Source organism: Pavona decussata, unplaced genomic scaffold (genome assembly GCF_977016875.1).
Source record: "Pavona decussata unplaced genomic scaffold, jaPavDecu1.1 SCAFFOLD_156, whole genome shotgun sequence".
Lineage (NCBI taxonomy): Eukaryota > Metazoa > Cnidaria > Anthozoa > Scleractinia > Agariciidae > Pavona > Pavona decussata.
The window spans coordinates 2,314,803-2,338,478 of NW_028145568.1; the positions used below are offsets into that span (position 1 = coordinate 2,314,803).

The 23,676-nt window shown below is 37.8% G+C and overlaps 3 protein-coding genes across 3 annotated transcripts in view; 2 read left to right on the forward strand and 1 right to left on the reverse strand.

Annotated features, from left to right (window-relative positions):
* LOC146465230 (blastula protease 10-like) overlaps positions 1 to 23,676 on the forward strand; it is a 532,877-nt gene that overhangs the window by 273,075 nt on the left and 236,126 nt on the right. The window lies entirely within an intron of this gene.
* Positions 2,602 to 3,670, forward strand: LOC146465258 (uncharacterized). Its single transcript, XM_085128713.1, has one exon. The coding sequence runs from the start codon at positions 2,617 to 2,619 to the stop codon at positions 3,628 to 3,630; it is 1,014 nt and encodes a 337-aa protein (XP_084984839.1). The 5' UTR covers positions 2,602 to 2,616; the 3' UTR covers positions 3,631 to 3,670.
* Positions 5,253 to 7,558, reverse strand: LOC146465259 (uncharacterized). Its single transcript, XM_085128569.1, has 3 exons — positions 7,530 to 7,558; positions 6,511 to 6,629; positions 5,253 to 5,864 (listed from the first exon to the last, which is right to left on the reverse strand). Exons 2-3 carry the CDS (start codon positions 6,607 to 6,609, stop codon positions 5,394 to 5,396), a joined length of 570 nt encoding a protein of 189 aa, XP_084984695.1. The 5' UTR covers positions 6,610 to 6,629; positions 7,530 to 7,558; the 3' UTR covers positions 5,253 to 5,393.

Sequence of the window (23,676 nt, forward strand, 5' to 3'; positions counted from 1 at the left end):
ATATGAAAAACGAAAATAGGATGTTGATACTGTTAAATTTATTGGTTAATTGTCACCTTCTAGGAAATGCTAACTTTAGCTATATCTTTTTTTTTTAATTTGAATTAATTTATATCTTATTGTACACTATAGAATGTAGCTTTTTGTTTTTCAACCAAACCAGTCTGAGTTTGCAGTGGAACTCCGTACATTAGCAGCTATAAGTACGACACACCATCCGGCAAAACAACACGTCCACATTCATGAACATTTACGGGATAATCTGATTAACGGGAAAAGTACCAGTTCCTCATCCTTTCTGCAGTTACATACAGCTGTTTCGACAAAGGTTGTCCAAAAAAGCGGAAAAGCGTACGCAATAATGCCGAAAGGAGCAAACAAAAGAGCATGCGCGGCCTCGCCAGAAGCGGCCACGTTTTTGTAAGCTGAGCAGCTTTGGCCGTCTCCGCCTCGAAATACAAGTCTATGATAAAGCGGGTCGCCTCTAAATCGATATAGAAAGCTTTTTATTGTGGATTTAAGTCTGATGAAACACAAAAGAGGCGACAGAGGATCCGTGGAAGAAAATACTAGTGTCGCCAAGAAATCCAACATGGCAGACGACTCCGACAATAAAAGTGATACCGCGTGCAGCAAAGAAGAAGAACCGAGCCTACGAGAAATTAAAAGTATGCTTGTTAACATTCAAGCTACTATGGCTACTATCGTTGAGGAAAACAAAAACTTCAGAAAGGAACTCGCCGACTTGAAAAGAGCGGTGGACTTCAATGATAATGAACTAAGACAACTAAAGAAGGACCACCAAACGACATGCCAGATGAATACAATGCTGAGGAAGGAACTCGAGAAGACAAAAGAAGAACTCGATAGCACTAAAAAAGTACTACAAGATCAGGAAGACGAAACACAAAATCTATGGTTTTCTTTAGATTCGCTTGAGCAGTATACACGTAAAAATTCCCTGGAGTTTCACGGCATACCGGAATGTTTGTACGCTAACGCACAGGATGTTGTTATCAGCGTCGCCAAAAAGATTGATGTCGATATTGAACAAGATGACATAGAGATCGTTCATAAACTTCAACGGAAAAAGGGCAATAAGCCCATAATAGCAAAATTCTGCAGTCATAAAGCTAAAGCCAAGATCTACAGAGAAAGATTCAAGCTGAGAAATGTTAAAGTCAGCGATATCTTCCCACATCATTCTCCAGCCGACGAATCTCAAAACCGCATCTACATCAACGAAAACTTGACAACGTTCAGAAGAGACCTACTATCAAAGGCTTTGAAAAAAAGAAAGGATAAAATCCTGTCATCTGTCTGGACTTTAGACGGTAAGATTTTTGTCAAAACTTCTTCCGACGAGGAGCCTATTAGAATACAATCTGAAGCGGATCTAAACAACATCTGAGCTGAAATCTAACATTAAATATCTGTAGCGGAGAAACGGCTCGGCCGAACTGAGGTTATTTCATTTCATTTTTTCTTTTTCATTGGCTTTTACCAAGTATTCCTCAGCATGCTCCAAATGGATTTTTCTTTACGTGTATTCTGGTTCTTGTGCTTTTTTGTCTATTTCGTAGGTATGTTTGCAGTTACGATTCCCTTTGTACCCATTTTAGTCTCTGTAGGCATCTGGTGCCGTTTGTTTCTCATGACACGTCCAAAATTATTTTATTTCTATAAATATAAAATTATGTGTGCTCACTGTACTAAAATTAAAACAGCTAGACTGCTGCATTTGGAAAGCAAGGAAGGGTTCTCAGAACGATTGATTTTTACCAAATTTAAGTGTTTTATAAACAACGTTTATCGCCTTTTTGAATAACGAATATTCGATCAAAAAATGACAACTCCTTTCACAGCTTCCTTTTGTTCTTTGAATGCAAGAGGTCTAAACCAAATGCGCAAAAGAAGACAATTATTCAGATGGCTACACAACAATAAGTTAACAATAATCTTATAAACCTCTGCTCCGGTCCCAGACACTGTCAACACGATATCAATAAATAAGCTTTCTTGCAAAATAGCGACTCAGAGTTTAATCATCAAAAAATTTCAACCTCCAACTGCTGAAAGAAGAATGAGGCAAGCTTTAGTGAGGTTTAGTTTGGTGGTTTGATTAAACCAGTCATCAGCAAAGGCTTTGTCAGCCAGTATCTGAATCGTCTCGTCAAGAGGCACATTTGTAAACAGCGAAGTTACGTCATAAGACACCAAAAGCTCACCATTGTTGATCTTCAAGCCTTGTATTTCGTCCACAAACTGAAAAGTATCAGATACCGTATATTGATTATACGATAAGGGCTTCAGTTTATCCTCAAGCCACTTGGCCAGTGCATAATTATATGTCTATGTAGCCGATAGTATTGGGCGCATGGCTAGACGTTCGCATGGCCAGCTCTTACGTAGGATACTACCTAAGCCGATCGCCGACTCTCTTCGTCCTAAAGGTTCTAGACTAGCCCACCTGTACGGACTGCCAAAGACTGGTTTAATCAAACCACCAAACTAAACCTCACTAAAGCAGATTTGGTCCACCTCCTTAAAGCAGCTACTAATAACCAGCTCTTTCAGTTTGACGGGTCGTTGTATGAGCAGATTGACGGAGTAGCAATGGGTTCTCCTCTTGGCCCATTGCTTGCAAATGTTTTCATGTGCTCCATCGAGGAAACTCTGCAACAGGATGGCTTGGTACCCCCGTTCTACTGGAGGTATGTGGATGACACTCTTACTATAATGCCCGATAGAGAAACCGCTGACCACTTCTTACGCACGCTCAACCATTGCCATTCTTCCGTGAAATTCACTATGGAGCCCGAACATGACGGGTCGCTTCCCTTTCTTGGCGTGGAATTACTTAATCGAGCTCCCAAGATCGAAACCAAGGTTTACATCAAGCCCACCAATACAGGCCTTCTACTTCATTACCAGAGCCACGTAGATGATCGTTATAAACGGTGCTTAATTAACACCATGCTAGACCGGGCCTACCGATTATCTTCTGATTGGTCACATTTCCACGAAGAATGCGACCGGCTCAGAGAAGTGTTCAGTAAGCTTAAATACCCACAACACTTAAATGACACGGCCATCAAAAAGGTTATCGACACTAAGGTATCTGATCCACAGCCCTATCCATCGTCACAAGAGAAAGCAAACACCGTTAGAGTCATCCTACCGTTTAAAGATCAGAGTTCAGCGAACATTGCGAAACAGCAACTAAGTAAATTAAGTTTAAAAGTAGGAACTGCCATCCAACCTGTGTTTGTGAGTCGAAAACTCAATGAAGATCTTAAGGTGCAAGAAGCCAAGCCCTCCATTGTCAACCAACAATGTGTAGTATACGAATTTAAATGTAACCTGTGCGATGCAGGATATGTGGGGTATACGCGTGGGCACCTGCATGAGCACGTAGACGGACACAAAAGAAAGTCGTCTTCCATTTACAAACACTACCATCTTCAACATAATGACCAGATACCACAGCGTTTTTTAGAACGGTTTCACGTTCTTGCGAAATGCACCAGCAAATTTGATTGCCTCATTTATGAGATGCTTTTCATACGCAAACTGAAATCAGAACTGAACGTGCAAACTGATTCAATTCGCGCTAAAGTATTTGTTTAACCATCTATTATATGTTAATTTTCAGCTCTAGCCTATTTAAATATCCGCGTTCACAAACTGATTTTTTCTCTTGATAATGGAGTCAAGATGATTCCGAAACGTCGAGCCTTAAATCTCTCTGTAATTTTTGCAAGAAAAGGAGAAGAAGGAGAAATCGCTCTTGGTTGCTTGGCACAGATCTTTAAGTGTGTTTACAACTGAATGAGAGCCGTGGGGTGCAAACTAAACTGTCCTGAAACAAAGTGTTCAAAAATTACTTTCTCCGCAAATATTTGTCCTATCAAAACGATTTTAAAATGTTTGTAAAGCTAGAAACACGTCAAATAAAGACAAATTATTGATTGTTACTCGGAAACGCATTAGACTAGTAAACTCTAGCTGCTAGGAAGTTGCCTAAATTGGTAGGAGTTGCGTTCAAGTTAACAGAGAAAGAAAAATTCAACGTTGTTTGCTCATGTTCTCCACAAAACCTTATATAAGGTCATTTCTCGTTGTTGTTTTGCAGAGGACGGCAAAGAAATGTACCAAAATTTAAAATGCACATGCGGAGCGATTGTTTTGTTCATTTGCAGCGCTGTTGCTGAAGAGGGCGGTCGTCGTTGCTTACAGGGTCCCCAGACATATTTGGCGCTCGGATAATATTGCTCCTACTTAAATAATTCTGGCCGTTTATAAAAAAATTTTAAAAGACTTTAACGCTTGGTTGTGGCCCGTAACTTGTGCGTGTCTATACAGTCCAAGCGTATGGAAGCAGAGCGGCGCAAATGCATTGCATGTACACGACTCCAAAACAAAATGTTCAAGAAATAATTTCTCTGCGAATATTGGTGGTATCGAAAGGTTTAAAGTATCTGTATACAAGTTTGAAACACGTAACATAAAGGAAAATTATCGATTGTTTAGTGCCTGGAAGAAAACATTTTCGTTTACAAATAACTTGTAAACGGCCGTCGAATTACACGTCATGATAATATTTTTTGTTTAAGAGCAAGTTAGCGGCCCGGGAAAAATGTTTGGAAATTCAAAACTGTGTCAATTCCGCTCCTATAGTGATAATTCTAGTCTCTTAATAAACGTTAAGAAATGGAGAATAAGGAAAAATAGTCTTTGGTGTTTGGTAGAACTTTTTCAGAGCTTTGAAACTTATGTGTTTACAAACACATAAGAGCCGTGCGGTGCGAATAAACAAATTTTTACAAAAAATTAACTTCTCCTCGAATATTAGTGGTACCAAAAGCGATTAAAGTGTCTATGTCAAGCTATTTTAGAGTTCTTGCTCACAATCTTGGCATCCCCCTCCCGCTCAGTCGATGTTTACTGTGATATCTAGATTGTGGCGTAGTTGGGCCTTCCTTTTCCGTTTGCTGATCGGTAGAGGAAGGTTATTTTTCTTGTTCTATTTCGTTCTTTGTCAGCCCGACTTTGCTCATCTGGTCAAAAAAGACGCCGTGTCTCTCCAATGTACACAGAACGTCGACACTCGCATGGGATTCTGTATACAACGTGTTCAACCTTGGAAACCCCCGGTTTAGAGTCAAATAATTTTAAAAGGTTAGATGACGAGCGGTGAAAATTTCATGCTGAATACTATGAATAAATGAGAAGAAGTGCTTACCATTGAAAGCTATAATTTATTTGGTTTAACTTCCTCCTTTTTATTCCCAGACATTCTAACAATAAATGATTGATGTATTCCTATCGACCCTTATCACCCTTATAGTTTTAATGCCGTGCTAACAGCAACGCCAAGAACACTTTTCTGTTTACGGCTTTCGGCAGCAGCAGAAGCTAAAATAGTCGTAGTCGTAATTCATGACGGTTTCGTCAGAACTGGATACCTCGTTCACCCCGTTTTGTCGACCGCCACAATTGTAGTTGTAAAAGGCGCCCACGATCTGCCCATTCTTTGTAGCCTTATCCTTTTTTCCATACACGGAAACCTCTCCGTCGCAGATTCTGAAAACAGTTGGAGCACAGATCTCAGTGCAGGACTTCTTGTCAGCGGTATTTCTCACCATTACTGTGTTATGCCAGGGTCCACCTCCTCCTGAGGCGGTGCTTCCTCTGCAGGCAGCAGCGGCCGACATGTGCAGTGACTGCCAGGCCAAGTCGTATGCTGAATACTTGTCGTATCCAGCATCAAGGCGGTCTTGAGGCAGACGGCCATTGTCATCGAGTAAGGCAAAGCTCCCAGGTTGGCCTGCCTTGTCCAGCCGAGCTTTGAGTTCGGCAACCTGAAATAAATCGCATGATTTAGCTTAGCTTGGCTTCAAGTTATGTTGCATATCCTTCTAGGAACCAAAAACGTATAAATTTTATGTCAAAGTCATTTTACATTTCCCGTGCTTTGTTTCTTAAAATGCGTTAGTTTCACTCTTTCAACTGAAAAAAATGATACTCCATTTCCTCAAATGGGTCTTTTTGAGACTGTGTTGATTGAAATAAAAATAAACTGGTTGTAAACAATCGTTTCAAAGATTTTCGCGATTGCTGAAAGCACAGCGATAGGTGGGGAGGTATTTAAATCATCCTTTGATGTGCCTTATGATTCGCTCAATTGACTTGTTAAACATGATCGTCAAGGTATTACAAATTATCGGAAGTACCTCCTTTGTTACCAAACGCGAAATACCATCTGGTGCAGACGACGTAGTTTTAATAACGTCAGGAATTTTACCTGGCGTGGTTTCATGCGGAATGTTGCGTGGAAGCAAGTCTAAGAACTGATTTCTGTAAAATGTTTATTGAAATGTTCAGTGATTTCCTTGGCATCATGGAGAATAAGTTATCTAAATTTCAGTTTATGGACTTTGAAAAGTTAACTGATCATAAATTTGAAATAAACGCTGTCATGCTTGAGGAAATACAGTAATTGCTAACCTCCTTTTGTAATGTCCTCAATTTTCCTCCTCTAGCATCAATCCCAGTGATGAACAGTAGAACAAGTAGAGCCGAAGTAGAGAAACAAGATAGCTTCATGTCTCTTGATTTTCTTTGATCTAAGAAGAAAGGGAAATATGTCTTTTAAAATGAATGTTTGTATAGATTTTATGAATTTTCAATCTACTCTCTTTATTACACCATATTGTGATTAAGCAACTTCTGTTGCTCCATTACCTTTTTAAAATAAAAATAGGACCTGTTTTTATGGGCTAAGGTTTTTCTGAATTAATATGTGGATATCTGAGAGAAAAGGTGAGACAAAAGTAAAGAAAAAAGAAAATAAAAGCGTTTTAGGAGACTATGTAAAAGTGATTGAAGAATGCAAAATATGGTAACCTTATACATAGGCAAGCGAAAAATCAATAATTTACCAACTGAATTTTTATTTATTTATTACTGCAATTCATTAAACATTAAAACATTGCTAAAACAAATGGTCCAGTGCTGTCCCGTTTTTCGTTAAAAACGATAATGATTAAAATGATAAAAATCAATAAAATGATTAAAATCATTTTTTAGTACAGCACGGATAGAATTAAATAGAATCAATAATGATATGATGCTAAAAAGCTATGCTTTATCAAGTATCGATGCTGGTTAACATTTATTTTCAACGATATATGGCTTTAAATAAACGAATACAAGAAGATAGCATAACTTACTATAAACTTTCATTTAAAATGAAGTTATTTAATATAAGGATGTTAAGATCAACGATAGAAGGCGAGGAAAGCTTTCCTTGGTACGTATTATTTCGGAAGAGCTATTAATCTAAACAATGCGGTGGCAATAATTCTTACTGTTGAGAGCTTATCAGAACTCACTTCTATTGCGAAAACACGCTGGAGGAATTGTGAACAGAACATTGATGGAAACAATACGAGAATCAAAAGATTAGTATCTGATGCCGATTGGCTACATTTAGTTTAAAATGATACTTCGTTTTGTAATCTTACCACCTTTCCAGCGAAGTCTTCACCCTTCTAACAATTCAAAGAAGTGTGCTGAAATAAATAGGCTTTTGATTTAAGTAGGGAGAAAACACTGTCCTTCGAATTCTTGACTTCACTTAACGACCGAATGGTTGCTAGTAAAAACGTGACAAACCACACGCGTTAAAAACAAATATCAATTAATCATTTCTATCTTTTTTAAAAATGTTTACAAAAAGTTGAGGTACTTGCCAGATCATAATTAGAAATAAAATTCTTCACTTCACCGAATGTTAACTTAAGTAGATACGTGATACGTGACCCAGTTTGAAACAGACCACTCTCGTTAAAAAACATTTTTGTCAACTCTCTCAAATATTGTTTCCAAGACTCTCTCGTAAGTGACCGCTGCTTAACAGTGAGTTGTCGAGGCAAACGTTTCGAATTTATCAGAACTCACTTATATTGCGAAAACACGCATGGACCGAATTGTGAATCTGAGAATACTGATGGAGACAATTCAAGAATCAACAGGCTTCTTATATAAGGTGTTATATCTGATGCCGATTGGCTACATTTAGTTTAAAATGATACTTTGTTTTGTAATCTTTTGATTTAAGCAGGGAGAAAACACTGACCGTTGAATTCTTGACTTCACTTAACGACCGAATGGTTGCTAGAAAAATGTGACACACCACACGCATTAAAAACAAATGTCAATTAATTTTCCTTCTTAAAAATGTTTACAAAAGTTGAGGTAAAGAATCAACAGGCCTCTTATATGAGGTGTTATATCTGATGCCGATTGGCTACATTTAGTTTAAAATGATACTTCGTTTTGTTATCTTACCACCTTTCCAGCGAAGTCTTCTAATAATTCAAAGCAGTGTGCTGAAATAAATAGGCTTTTGATTTAAGTAGGGAGAAAACACTGACCGTCGAATTCTTGACTTCACTTAACGACCAAATGGTTGCTAGTAAAAATGTGACACACCACACGCATTGAAAACAAATATATATCAATCAACCATTTCTATCTTTTTTAAAAATGTTCACAAAAAGTTGAGGTACGTGCCGGAGCATAAGTAAGTAGTAGCGAACGTTCAAGCCTGAATTTTTTTTCAGGCTTTCTTTTCGCTACTGCTTCAAATGCGTATAAAACTGTGATGATCATTCATTTCTTTATTCTTTCTTTCCCAGTTCGCTTTATATATATTCCCATTGATCTCATCACCTCTACGGATATATTACGAATTTACAATATGACCAACTCCCAGTTGGCGTGATAGTACAATATGCCATTTCCGAGTTGCTGTGAACCTCATTATGAAAGCGAGGTTAAGTGCAAAACTTTTCACGTGAAAATTAGTTTTGTTTGCATATGAATGAAAACTTATTTTCAAAATAAAAACTTTGACTTAGGCTCGCTTTTACAATAAGGTTCAAAGCAACTGGGAAATGTCCTTTTGGTAGAGCACTACACCGACCAAACAGACGGGTCATGGGTTCGAATACCGTTCAAGCCTGAATTTTTTTTTTGAGGCTTTCTTTTCGCTTATGCTTATGTTGCGTATATACCTAAGATGATCATTCACTTATTGATTCCTTCTTTCACAGTTCAAATATATGAATTTTCATATGCACGTATTGCCTATATTCACTTTAATCTCACAACCTCTACGAGTATATCATGTTACGAATTCATAAAATGACCAGCTCCCAGTTGGCTTGATAGCACTGTATTATTATCACAAATAAGGTCATAGGTTGGCATCCCGTTCAAGCCTGAATTTCTTTAGGATTTCTTTTCATAGCCTACTACAAACCTTCATTTAAAATGAGGTTATGTACATAAGGATGTTAAGATCAACGACAGAAGGCGAGGAAAACTTTCCTTGGTACGTATAATTTCGGAGGAGCTACTAATCTAAACAATGCGGTAGCAATAATTCTAACTGTTGAGAGCTTTGTGGCTTCTGCCACCGTTAGCCTTTTAATTATTATAACCCATAATGAGATTTGACATCTTTCGTAGATAATGCTATTTGTTCTTAACAAACGTTATCTCATTTTTGGTGTGCTATATTAATTGTGGCTTTCAATAAATGACCTTCTAGCTTGAAGCTTGACCAGCTTAATCAAGTATTGTAAATCTATTTGAGGAAAATCGGATTGAAGCTACAAACGCTAAGCATGAAAAAGAAGCCGGTTTTAGGTTACAACAAATACTGTGGCCTTGGCAAAATCTCGGCAAGAAAAAGGGTCCTGATCAGTTAAATGAAAAGCTGTAAACAGTGAGTTTTCGAGGCAAACGTTTCGAATTTATCAGAACTCACTTATATTGCGAAAACACGCGTGGACTGAATTGTGAATCTGAGAATACTGATGGGAACAATTCAAGAATCAACAGGCCTCTTATATAAGGTGTTATATCTGATGCCGAATGGCTACATTTATTTTAAAATAATACTTCGTTTTGTAATCTTACCACCTTTCCAGCGAAGTCTTCACCCTTCTAATAATTCAAAGCAGTGTGCTGAAATAAATAGGCTTTTGATTTAAGTAGGGAGAAAACACTGACCGTCGAATTCTTGACTTCACTTAACGACCGAATGGTTGCTAGTACAAATGTGACACACCACACGCGTTGAAAACAAATATATATCAATCAACCATTTCTATCTTTTTTAAAAATGTTCACAAAAAGTTGAGGTACGGGCCGGAGCATAAGTAAGTAGTAGCGAACGTTCAAGCCTGAATTTTTTTTCAGGCTTTCTTTTCGCTACTGCTTCAAATGCGTATAAAACTGTGATGATCATTCATTTCTTTATTCTTTCTTTCCCAGTTCGCTTTATATATATTCCCATTGATCTCATCACCTCTACGGATATATTACGAATTCACAATATGACCAACTCCCAGTTGGCATGATAGTACAATATGCCATTTCCGAGTTGCTGTGAACCTCATTATGAAAGCGAGGTTAAGTGCAAAACTTTTCACGTGAAAATTAGTTTTGTTTGCATATGAATGAAAACTTATTTTCAAAATAAAAACTTTGACTTAGGCTCGCTTTTACAATAAGGTTCAAAGCAACTGGGAAATGTCCTTTTGGTAGAGCACTACACCGACCAAACAGACGGGTCATGGGTTCGAATACCGTTCAAGCCTGAATTTTGTTTTTGAGGCTTTCTTTTCGCTTATGCTTATGTTGCGTATATACCTGAGATGATCATTCACTTATTCATTCCTTCTTTCACAGTTCAAATATATGAATTTTCATATGCATGTATTGCCTATATTCACTTTAATCTCACAACCTCTACGAGTATATCATGTTACGAATTCACAAAATGACCAGCTCCCAGTTGGCTTGATAGCACTGTATTATTATCACAAATAAGGTCATAGGTTGGCATCCCGTTCAAGCCTGAATTTCTTTAGGATTTCTTTTCATAGCCTACTACAAACCTTCATTTAAAATGAGGTTATGTACATAAGGATGTTAAGATCAACGACAGAAGGCGAGGAAAACTTTCCTTGGTACGTATAATTTCGGAGGAGCTACTAATCTAAACAATGCGGTAGCAATAATTCTAACTGTTGAGAGCTTTGTGGCTTCTGCCACCGTTAGCCTTTTAATTATTATAACCCATAATGAGATTTGATATCTTTCGTAGATAATGCTATTTGTTCTTAACAAACGTTATTTCATTTTTGGTGTGCTATATTAATTGTGGCTTTCAATAAATGACCTTCTAGCTTGAAGCTTGACCAGCTTATTCAAGTATTGTATATCTGTTTGAGGAAAATCGGATTGAAGCTGCAAACGCTGAGCATGAAAAAGAAGCCGGCTTTAGGTTACAACAAATACTGTGGCCTTGGAAAAATCTCGGCAAGAAAAAGGGTCCTGATCAGTAACATGAAAAGCTGTAAACAGTGAGTTTTCGAGGCAAGCGTTTCGAATTTATCAGAACTCACTTATATTGCGAAAACACGCGTGGACTGAATTGTGAATCTAAGAATACTGATGGGAACAATTCAAGAATCAACAGGCCTCTTATATAAGATGTTATATCTGATGCCGATTGGCTACATTTAGTTTAAAGTGATACTTCGTTTTGTAATCTTACCACCTTTCCAGCGAAGTCTCCACCCTTCTAAATAATTCAAAGCAGTGTGCTGAAATAAATAGGCTTTTGATTTTAGTAGGGAGAAAACACTGACCGTCGAATTCTTGACTTCACTTAACGACCGAATGGTTGCTAGTAAAAATGTGACACACCACACGCATTGAAAACAAATATATATCAATCAACCATTTCTATCTTTTTTTAAAAATGTTTACAAAAAGTTGAGGTACGGGCCGGAGCATAAGTAAGTAGTAGCGAACGTTCAAGCCTGAATTTTTTCAGGATTTCTTTTCGCTACTGCTTAAAATGCGTATAAAACTGTTATGATCATTCATTTCTTTATTCTTTCTTTCCCAGTTCGCTTTATATATATTCCCATTGATCTCATCACCTCTACGGATATATTACGAATTCACAATAAGACCAACTCCCAGTTGACGTGATAGTACAATATGCCATTTCCGAGTTGCTGTGAACCTCATTATGAAAGCGAGGCTAAGTGCAAAACTTTTCACGTGAAAATTAGTTTTGTTTGCATATGAATGAAAACTTATTTTTATGATAAAAACTTCGCACTTAGCCTCGCTTTTTTAATGAGGTTCAAAGCAACTCGGAAATAGCCTATTGGTAGAGCACTACACCGGCATAACACACGGGTCATGGGTTCGAATTTTTTAAAGCTTTCTTTTCGATAATGCTTTAAAAGTTGCGCATATAACTGCGATGATCATTCACTTATTCACTCTTTCTTTCACAGTTCAAATATATGAACTTTCATTTATTTACTTTCATCTCATTACCTCTACGGATAAATCATGTTACGAATTCACAAAATGACCAGCTCCCAGTTGGCTTGATAGCACTGCATCGTTATCGCAACTGAGGTCATAGGTTCAAGCCTGAATTTTTTCAGGCTCTCTTTTCGCGACGTTCATCCGCTTATTCAACATCGAGCTATTTCAGGGCGGTCACGCAATCCTGTCAACCAGCTGTGAAATGTGCTTCCTGTCTTTCAGAGAATGCATGACTGTTCCTCAATTTAAAGAGCAAGATATCTTTTTATCATTTTATTTTGTCTTCTCCTTATTAATTTTTAACTCAGTTCCAGATTTACGGAATAAAAGCGGGCAAGAAATAACCTTCAAATAACAAACACACGGTTTTCAGTTTGAAATACATGTTTCGGATGACTTTAAAATTTAAGTGTACATTAGGAGATTAGGCTTTTTCAGCGTTTGCCCCTAAGACTTGGAATGCCCTGCCGGCAAACATTAGAAGTCAGACTGACTTCAACACCCTCAAAACCATATTAAAGACTTATTAGTTAGAGAGGCGTTCAGAAGTATGTAATAGAAGTTTGGTTAGTAGCTTTTTCCTTTCTTTATAAGTATTTGTCTCGGATGGACATATTGTAATATTGTCAGGGTTTCAATTCTTACATAGTCGTTATTTATTTATTATTATTATTAGATTATTATGTATAATTTTATTACTGTGATGCGCTTTTGATCATATTTAGATGTAAAAAGCGCGATATAAGCATTAAACATTATTATAATTGTTATTATTATTATTTTTATTATTATTATTATTATTATTATTATTAATAATATTATTATTATTATTATTATTATTATTATTTTTATTATCATCATCATCTTCAGTTTCGAATGCAAATTATAGAACCGCTAGTCGGTGTAATAGAATAACAACATGGATAACTGACAACAACATGGATATGTATTTTATCTCTTTTTTAGGCAAATTTTTCCTGTGGAAGAAGTGCAACAGGAAAACAATATCGAAAAACGTCTTGCATTTGTCGACGGGTAAAGGTTTCCTGCGGATAGTTTTTCTTTATCCATTTCCCAGATCTATATTTATATCATTTTATTCTTGACAGAATTTCTTTTTATTCAGTTGGTCTAAGGGGCACACCGGACAATTCTAACAGCGATTATACCGTGAAACCACATTATTAATATGGGTTATAGGAGTAAGGAATAAGTTCTTAGGGGGACCACAGGGACGAATGCATTCGTAACACAATGATTTAATCATAAACAAGACTATTAAATTATAATTGAAAACTTGGACTCCGGCCCTTAAATGAAATCACGGGACTTACCTTGTGAAAATCCCATGACTCTACGGCAGCATCTCCCCTTACTTGCATTGCTTAGTCTGCTGCTAAACATTGTGGCACATTCGAGATATTCGGAATATAGTTTCGAATACAGTCTTGTTCTAGCAAAACGGACTTTGCCTGTTGAATGTCAATGCAGCCTACTGAAGACGGTGCGTGAGATTGTGAGGATTAACAGCAACACTATCCTCTAGTGTCACTATTTGCGGCCTATGCCCTTCACTTCTTTATAACAAGACTTGCAGTTTGGTAAATATTGATGGCTGATTCAGTGTTACATGCAATCTGCCGTGAAAGCGATAGCGAAAATAGTGAACGTGGTACACCACCAGGGGAAGCAGGAAACACGACTCAAGCAACAGAAGTTCACATTAACACTCAAATCCCCTTTGGTTTGCGTTCGAAAGAATTATTTGTTTTTCGATGGACCCTCAGGCTCTTTTCGCTATGGAGCCCCAGATCAGCTTGCTTCGCCGAAAGAGTATTCTACCTAGCAATGGTAAACATTCTTCTGTTGCTACAGATTGCAATGGGTTTGTACAAAATGTTTGCAAACGGAGGTGGGAGAGATATTTTTGACTATTTAAACTGGGCCATGTTTGCTGAAATTTATTTGAGTCATTTTTTTGCCGTGCGGTACTTCAAATCACGTGATCTTGAAGACAACATGCTCAACGTTAACTTGAATGTCAGATGTTTTAGTAAATTTAGGAAGAAGTTAACACGATTAACACTTGGTATTATTTTGTCCTATCTGTTCTTGGTCGTTGCTATTTTTGTTATTTTTTTCTCCGATGAGGACATGTGGTCAAACGGTCGTTTTCAATGCAATTTACAAGTGAAGTTCTTGAAAGGCTTTGCGAAGGACTTTATCTGCCTTTTAACGCCGCTAACGGCTATTTACTGGATTGGAATCTCATGGGCTTTATCCTGGACTATGTGCCTTTTTCAGCAAACTTGCTCCGCGCGTCTGCAGCAATTATCCCAGAATTACCTTAGTTGGACCAGAAGTACTGAGGAAGCTGTTTATGATCATCTGACTAACTATTCAAGAAAGGTGAAGACGTCTTGCGAGCACCTTAAAATATGGTTCATTGTGCAAAACATCACCTTCATAATCGTAACTCCGTTTTTTTTCGTCGCTTTAACTCAGACGGGATTTCCTAAAATTGATAGCAATAACGCTATGAACATTTGCTTTGAGGTGTTTTACCTTGTTATTTGGCTGGCGCCTCTGTATTTCGCGGAACAATTGCAAATCCACGATGAAGACCTCTGCACCAGAGTCAATGAGTTTTGTCCAGGGACCATTGAAGAGCTGGAAGGAGAGCTTCGGGCCCAGTCGTCAAATAGCATTAACCCTAATCAAGAGTCTTACACTTTTCATTCCAGAACTGAGGTGAATAAGTTTTTATCGTACTTAAAGAACAGAAAATCTGGCTTTGTGATAGGAAGCTACAGCTTTCAGTTGAAAATGTCGGTGTTTTCAGTGTTTTTGGCAATAATTACATTTGCTAGTCGTAAACATTTTTAACCAACTGAGAAAAAATGAACGTGCAAGAAATGGCTCGAAAAGGTATAGACGGATAAAACCAGTTGCTAACCGTGAAGAGCCGCTGTGCTTTCAGTGATTTTGTTTTCATTTGCGAGTAGTGGTGTTGGTTAACCTACTGAGCACTTGTGAATGAATCTGCAAGTAAAGCCGGCTACACCCCTGGCGATTTTATACGCTGATCGCGGCGAATTTGACCGTCAGCGAAAATCGCAAGCGACTTACACACTTGACGATTTTTTTCGCCGATCGCGGCGATGTGGCACTTTTGAAAAGTCATATGATAAAATCGACCAACCTGATTGGTTGGCTTTACTGGCGATTCGTAGCAATGACCGCAGAAAATCGCGAGAACAAGCACACTTGGCGAATTTAATCACCGATATCTGACATGCCAGATATCGGCGATTTTATACGCCGATCGCGGCAATGGCGATTTTCGCCGATCGCGCCGATCGGCGTATAAATTCGCGAAGTGTGTCGCTGGCTTTATACGCCGATCGTGGTTAATTTGATCGAAAGCGAAAATCCCTGGAAAAGGGAAGGAAACATATAAACTTAAGGAAACTGATTAATAATTCATAACCCCATTGACCTATCAAATGGTCGATAATACATCACGTGCGGTGACTTTATATCGATAAACCTCCTCCTTACTGGTATGCGGTGTTTTATCAGCTGATAAAACACTCCTCATTAGAATGCGATGTTTATCAGCTGATAAAACACTCCTCATTAGTATGCGGTGTTTTTCTCGTATGCACTAGTACACACACATTTCCATGAATGTTTTTGAAGCCGTTCCGAAAATTCGCAGCACGTGTTTTATCGTGTTTAAAAGCACTCGGCTGCACCTCGTGAATTTAAACCCGATAAAACGCTCCTGCTTGTTTTTTAACATTACATAGGTGGTGATTTTTTCGGGCCAATATACAAGTTAAGCAGCTGATGGCGATTTCGGCTAAGGGCAAAGGAATCAAAAACAAAACAAAAACAACGACAAAAACAAATGGACAGCCATCGTTCCCATTAAAAGGTTTTATTTCTTTCCTCTCTTCAGCGGTTTAATACTAGCCATTATAGCGATCAATTTTCACTCTACTTCTATCCACCCTTTCCTATAATTTAATAGTGTAATAAGGTAGTTTAGTCACGTGATCACAACTCACGAAATCCCGAAAATATAAATAATATACCTACCGGCCGAGAAATTTTGCTTCTCAGTCTCAAACACGCGGACAATTCTCCAAATAAAAGACTGGAACCTACAGCTGATAGACTAATGAATAAAATATATTAGATCTATGATCATAGGTATTGTTTGTGTGGACAAAAGAATCGGTTTAGTTGTGAATCGATTTCCCCTTGAGACCACCAAAGCGTGGCCGCCATGTTGGACAAAATCTTTCCTGAGCCGTGTCTGGACAAAAACGATTCTGCGTTGCTTATTGGACAGAAAACAATAGTTTTACAAAAGAACAAGAGAGGCAAAGGACTCACGAACGCGGCTTTAATTTGTTTATGAGCATTTCTCGGAGAAAGAAGCAAATTTTCGATTCTTATAGCATTCGTGTCCAGTTTAAACTAAACATATGTCTACACTTTCCTGGATAGCTCTTGTGCCGGCACCAAAAACATATCGGATATGGTTTTCGTTCACACACAAATCGCCGATTTCGGATCAATTTTTGTGCCACGGCAATGCTACACTGCTTCGGTCTTGAAAGTGAATTGATACATATCGGATAGGTTTTAGTGAAACTTTCTTGAGTAGCGTGAACAGAGAATCGAACCGAAACGGTAGTCAACAACGAGGAGCGAGGATTGGATTCTAGTTGAAAGATGGCGGCGGTTTTGGGCCTCTTCTGTTCACACCAGGCCGGAGTATTTTTCACAACGGCATTAAATGCTATCCAGCATTGTGTAGACATAGCCTACAAATATATTCATCAACATGATTTAAGAGATCAGGTACATTTTAAGCGAAAATTTAAGGACTTTGATATATAATTTCCTTTTGGACCGCTCGACTAACTCAGCATGGTACGTGGCAAGGACAGCGCAAGCCGCGACGTGTCACGCGTTTTTCAAAAGAAACATCAAGTTAGGGCGCTTTTTAAATTCTTTATCTTTACAGAATGATTGTAGAGTATTTTTTTACACGTAATATCGAGGATTTATGTAACTGTAACTGCGTAGTAGGCGTGGAAGTTATAAAAAATATGTCAGTTGTGAAGTGTAGGCTGTTAACAACAGTTAAGCTTAGAGTTGTGCTTTGTATGGTAATTTCAAATGAAATAAAGTTATTACAGCAGCATAAGCAGCTTATTTCTGTTTTCTTGTTCTAACTTAATATTTATTAGCTCTGATTTCTTGTCCTGTGGTGTATCCAAGAAACACTGTTTTATCACATTTAATGGTTGAATTACACAACCTGGTGCTAGTGCTAAAACGTCTTTTTTTTTCTCAAATCTGCTCATTAAATTATCGCCAACTGTTTCAGGCAATTCAAAATGTGATTTTCCTTGATCATTCAAATTTTTCTTTGTTTTTTTCTTGATTGTGATTTTAAATAGCAATAATTTTGTATTGAGCACTCAAATCAGTTTGCTCTTCAGTCGCGGCAATTCTTAATTCGCAACTAGTGTATTAATTTTGGAGAAAAGATATATTTTTTAAGCTTTTCAAAAATGTAGCAGATATACATTCATTATCAATGAGCCCTTTCACGTGATCGAATTGGTGCCATTTTGAATTTGTCTCCACATGGTGCAATCTCGTACCCAGAGTCCTCAGGCTTCTAAGTCAGCGGGTGGGCGCCAGGAGAGACCCTGGAGATATCGAAAAAATTCAAATTTTTGGATTGGCTGTTCCGTAACGGTTTCCATTGTTTTACCGCACAAATCCTGCGGTAATAAAATTCGATGTCCCCAGAGTCTCTCCTGGCGACTAACCGCTGGCCAAAGAGCCTGAGGACTCTGGGTACGAGATTGGGTGCGAAGTTATCACAATGTATGACCATGTATCGGTGGATATCTGTTCGGGCCTTAATAGTCTTAGAAATTCGGGTTTAGTCGTAACAGAGAAAATCTACAGCTTTCTTCGGCAAAATGCCAGCTCAAGATTTCGTAGCACTAAAAAACTAATTCCTTTCGTTTTCGAAGGGGCAGACATGTATGTCACTTAAAACGTGAAAGAAGCCGTCAGCTAGCATTTTCGTAAAACTAACAACAGCTAGTTAATTCGGGGAGTAAAATTTCGTTTCCTAAAGTTTTCTACAACTTTAATTTTCAGCTATTTCAAAAAGCATTCGAACATACCAAACCGCATAAGCTTACACAAATATGCCTTGAAAAGGACACAAAACGATCTGCAAACACTGGAGATAACAGTTGAAGTATTTTGCAGTTGGGTGCCCCTGAATGCAAATGCTGGCTAACATGATCGAACTATTAAAAGTGAATATATGAAACTTCATACATTTGAACTGCGGAACAAAGAATAAATTAGTAGATGATCATCGCAGGTATATACGTTCTCGAGAGTGATTTTTTTTCAGGCCTTCTTCTCGCAACTACTTAAGTTGCGTATATGCTACGATGCACGATCATTCACTTATTCAACATCAAGCTATTTTAGGCCGGTCACGCAGTCCTTTGTCAACCAGCTGTTAAAAGTGTTTCCTGTCTTTCCGAGAAAAACATTGATTGTCTTAATATGGGTGACTGGCCCTGAATCTACGCACAATATTTTTATTATCTATACTTATATCATTTTCGGCTCTTGAGAGATATTATTTTTTTATTCAGTTGATCTGAAGAGTACATACCAATTCTAACAGCGATTAGACCGTGAAACCACATTGTTAAATTAAATTATATCATTATTAATTTTCCGGGAAAAATTGAAACAAAATCAAAACAAAAGGAGTCAGTTCCCATCGCTTTCTGGGAAGCATATGTCCTTGTTGTATTGTTTGTCTGTTGCCAAAGATCGCGGCGCATTCGAGGACATTCGATATATTCGTGGTATAGTTTCGAATCCAGTCTTAACCTAGCAAATCGGACATTGGTTGAATGCCAGTGCAGGCTATTAGCTATTAGACAGCTCGTGAGATCGTTGTACAGTGCCCTTCGTTTCCTCAACACAGGACTTGCAGTTCGGTAAATACTGATGGCTGATTCAGTGTTACATGCAATCCGTGACAGCGAAAGCGAAAATAGTGAACGCAGTACACCACCAGGGGAAGCAGGAAACACGACTCAAGCAACAGAAGTTCAAATCAACACTCAAATCCTCTTTGGTTTGCTTTCGAGAGAATTATTTGTTTTTCGATGGACTCTCAGGCTCCTTTCGCTATGGTGCCCCGCATCAGCTTGCTTCGCCGAAAGAGTAATCTACCCAGCACTGGTAAACATTCTTCTGTTTCTAAAGTTTGCATTGGATTTTTACATGGCGATTGTAAACGGAGTTTGGAATTGTATTGGTTGTTATGCTACCTTGGTCATCGATACTGGAATATATTTGAGTCATATTTTTGGCGTGCTGTACTTCAAATCACGTGATCTGGATGACAACATGCTCAACGTTGAATTGAATGTCACATATTTTAGTGAATTTAGGAAGACGTTGAGACGATTAAAACTTGGCATTATTTTGTCGTATCTGTCCTTTGTCGTGTTTGTTTTCTTGCTCTCGAATACGGATTTATTGTTCTATGGTCGTTTTCAATGCAATTTTCCACTGACGTCAGGTTTGGAAGGCTTTGCGAAGTACTTTGTCTGCTTTTTGTGGTATCTAATGACTATTTACTGGATTGGAAACTCATGGGCTTTATCCTGGACTATGTGCCTTTTTCAGCAAACTTGCTCCGCGCGTCTGCAGCAATTATCCCAGAATTACCTCAGTTGGACCAGAAGTACTGAAGAAGCTGTTTATGATCATTTGACGAACTATTCAAGAAAGGTGAAGACGTCTTGCGAGCACCTTAAAAAATGGTTCGTTACGCACAACCTCATCTTGATAATAGCAATTCCGTTCCTTTTCATTTACATAATTAAGGCATTTGAGGTAATGAGCAGCAAAAACGCTGCGGCCATTTTTTTGGATCAGGGCTATATGGTGTTCACTGTTGTTATTTGGGTGGCTCCTCTGTATTTTGCGGAACAACTGCAAATCCACGATGAAGACCTGTGCACCAGAGTCAATGAGTTTTGTCCAGGGACGATTGAAGAGCAGGAAAGAGAGCTTCGGGCCCAGCTGTCAAATCTCATTAACCCTAATCAAGAGTATTACACTTTTCGTTCAAGAACGGAGGTGATTAAATTTTTGTCGTACTTAAAGAACAGAAAATCTGGCTTTCTGATAGGAAGCTACAGCTTTCAGCTAAAAATGTCGATGTTTTCAGTGTTTTTGGCTATGGTTGCATTTGCTAGTCGCGTGGCTGGTTAACCAACTGAACACAACTGAGTGAATGAATGTGCAAGTAAAGGTTCTAAAGTGTATAGACAGTTGCTAACTGTAACGAGTCACTGCAACTTAATTGTTTTTTGGTTTCATTTGTGAGTCGTGTTGTTGGTTTGACCTGCTGGGGAGAACTTGGAATGTGCAAGTAAAGGTTGCAAAAGGTTCAGACGGTTGCTAACTGTGAAGAGTCACTGTGAAAATTTTAATTTAATGCTTTAATGTTATAAGGAAATTCTTTTCACATTCTAAAGACATACACTCGCCGAAGAAACATATTCAGTGTAATTTATCTTCAACAGTATTTTTTTCATAACAACAACAACAACAACAACAGCAGCAGCAACAAGTGGAGTTTATATACCTTAGTTTACATGAAGAAGTTACAAGAATTCGACCCAGAATAACTGTCAGAGCTAATCTAGCTGGGTGGCTGATCTGGCAAATTTTAATGTTTGGCTTATCCATAATAGTAGTTGCTGGTTTTCAGTTGGGTCAACTGATCAAAAATATGAAAAAAAAAAAAAAAAAAAAAAAAAAAAAGCGGTGATCGAATGATAGAATAATTCTTAGACGAAGTTGAGCAAAATTTCGTGAGCTGTCAGTGTCTGAAAATTCAATTATTTGCCTCAGCCTTCGAATTCGGCAAGTAATGCCAAATATAAGCGTTTACCAGACATTATAGCGATCAATTTTCACTCTTCTTCTGCCCACCCCTCCCCATAATTAGTTTAATTGGGGCGTTTAGACACATAATCACAACTCAGAAAATCGATAAAACTATATACCTATCTGCCTAGAAATTTTGCTTCCTATTCTCAAACATATAAAACTGAAAACTGAAGTTGATAGAATGATGAATAGAGTATGTCAAAGCTAGCGCTATGATCAAACGTGTCGTTTGTATGGACAAATCGGTGTAGTTGTAAGTCGATCTCCACCTGAGACAACGGAAGCGTCAGGGCATCCATGTTCGACAAAATCTTTCCCGAGCCGTGTCTGGACAAAAATGATTCTGCGTTGCTTATTGGAAAGAAAACAATAGCTTTACAAAGAACAAGAGAGGCAAAGGACTCAGGCACGCGGCTTTAACTTGTTTATGAGCATTTCTCAGAAAAAGAAGCAAATTTTCAATTTTTATAGTATTCGTGCCCAGTTTAAACTAAAAGTAGATTGTTATTTACAATACGTTTTTAAAATTCTGTTTTGAGTTCTTTTTCTTTACAGAATGATTGTAGCATTTTTTTAAACACATAAGGCCGGTTTCCATATGATCGCGGATCGCAGATTGCAGATCGCAATAAGGCCTGCGATCGTCTGCGATCATATGGAAACTACTTCGTCTGCGATCGTCTGCGATCCTGCGATCGCGATCGCAGACGATCGCAGAAGATAGAACCATGTTCTATCTAAAGGCTGGTTTCCATATAATCGCAGACGATCGCAGACCTTATTTCAATCTGCGATCTGCGATCTGCGATCGGCGATTCGCGATCATATGGAAACCAGCCTATAACGTTCACTGCATGAAAGGCTTGGAGGTTACAGCAATTATATCAGTTGTAAATGTAAGCTGTTATCAATCTTAGAGTTGTGTTTGTCAGTATCTACAAATGAAATACAGTTATTACAGAAGCGTGAGCATCTCATTTCTGTTTTATTGTTCTTACTTCATATTTATTAGCTCTGATTTTTTGTCCTGTGGTGTATTCAAGAAACGCTGTATTATCTTTTTTGATGTCGGAATATCACAACCTGGTGCAAGTGCTGAAATATGTTTTTTTTCTCAACACCCTTCATAAAATTATCGCCATTTGTGCCGGGCCCAAGTAGTTTCAAATTCAAATTATGATTTTCTAAGCACATTTCTCTTTGATTTTCTTTGCTTTTTTTTAAAATTACGATTTTTAATACCAATAATTTTGTATTAAGCACTCAAATCAGTTTTTCTTCAGTTGGGCCATTCTTGATTCGCAACTAGTGTATTTTATTCGATAACTAGAAAAAAATAACTCTTCCAAACCAAAAGGAGCATTGTTATCTTGTAATGTAATTTGTCTCTTTATTGTTTTGGAAGCGATTTATTCAAAAATGTAGGCAAAAACACTCCCCCGAATTCCGGCCGCCGTCCGGCACAAGAAATTTGCCTGCTATCCCGAATTATTGGATGGGTAAGTTCCGTTTAAATCTATGAATCGTATAAGGGACTTCCTCTCCCCAGGATCAAAACAACCGATTGAACATCCAAAACGCCACTGTGAGTCTCTAGTTTGTGTACCGAATTTCTATAATGCAAGTCCCACAAAATAATTAATGAACATTGGTATTTTACTTTAGGAATATTTCATAAAAAATTGCAACCGCACAACAAAATCTATGACTTCTCACAACTGATCATTTCCTGTACAACAATCCTGTTGAACCAAGAAATTATTGCAAAATACACGAATGACGCTCAAATGCAATGACCAAATTTTAAAAATCCTCTGCATTGATGAGGCTCTCATACGAGCCTCTAATTAATTAAAAGAACTGATAGTTTAAATTGTTTGCAGTCTAGTTGATTAGGTTGTAAATGAATTTTGATATACGTGATAAATATTTTCACGTGAAAACGGAAGTGAAAACAATTGCTTTTGTTAAGCAACTAACATTTTAAAACATTTTTATCATTGAAAGTTAAACCGGCTACATTCACTCAGCTTTGAAAAGTACAGGAAACATTCTTATTGCTTATCTTACTGACATTCATAATTAACTTCAGCTAACGGTTTAGAAAAGATGTATTTTTCACTGAGCTTTTCAAAGATGAACCAAATATACAGTCATTGTGAATGGGCCCTTTCACGAGATCGAATGGTGCCATTTTGAATTTGT

Excerpts from the sequence above, each read along its gene's own strand:
- LOC146465258 (XM_085128713.1), top strand. The coding sequence starts at position 2,617 with ATGGGTTCTCCTCTTGGCCCATTGCTTGCAAATGTTTTCATGTGCTCC.
- LOC146465259 (XM_085128569.1), bottom strand. The coding sequence starts at position 6,609 with ATGAAGCTATCTTGTTTCTCTACTTCGGCTCTACTTGTTCTACTGTTC. Across the intron at positions 5,865-6,510 it reads TGAGGACATTACAAAAGGAG|GTTGCCGAACTCAAAGCTCG; the intron begins GTTAGCAATTAC and ends GATTTATTTCAG.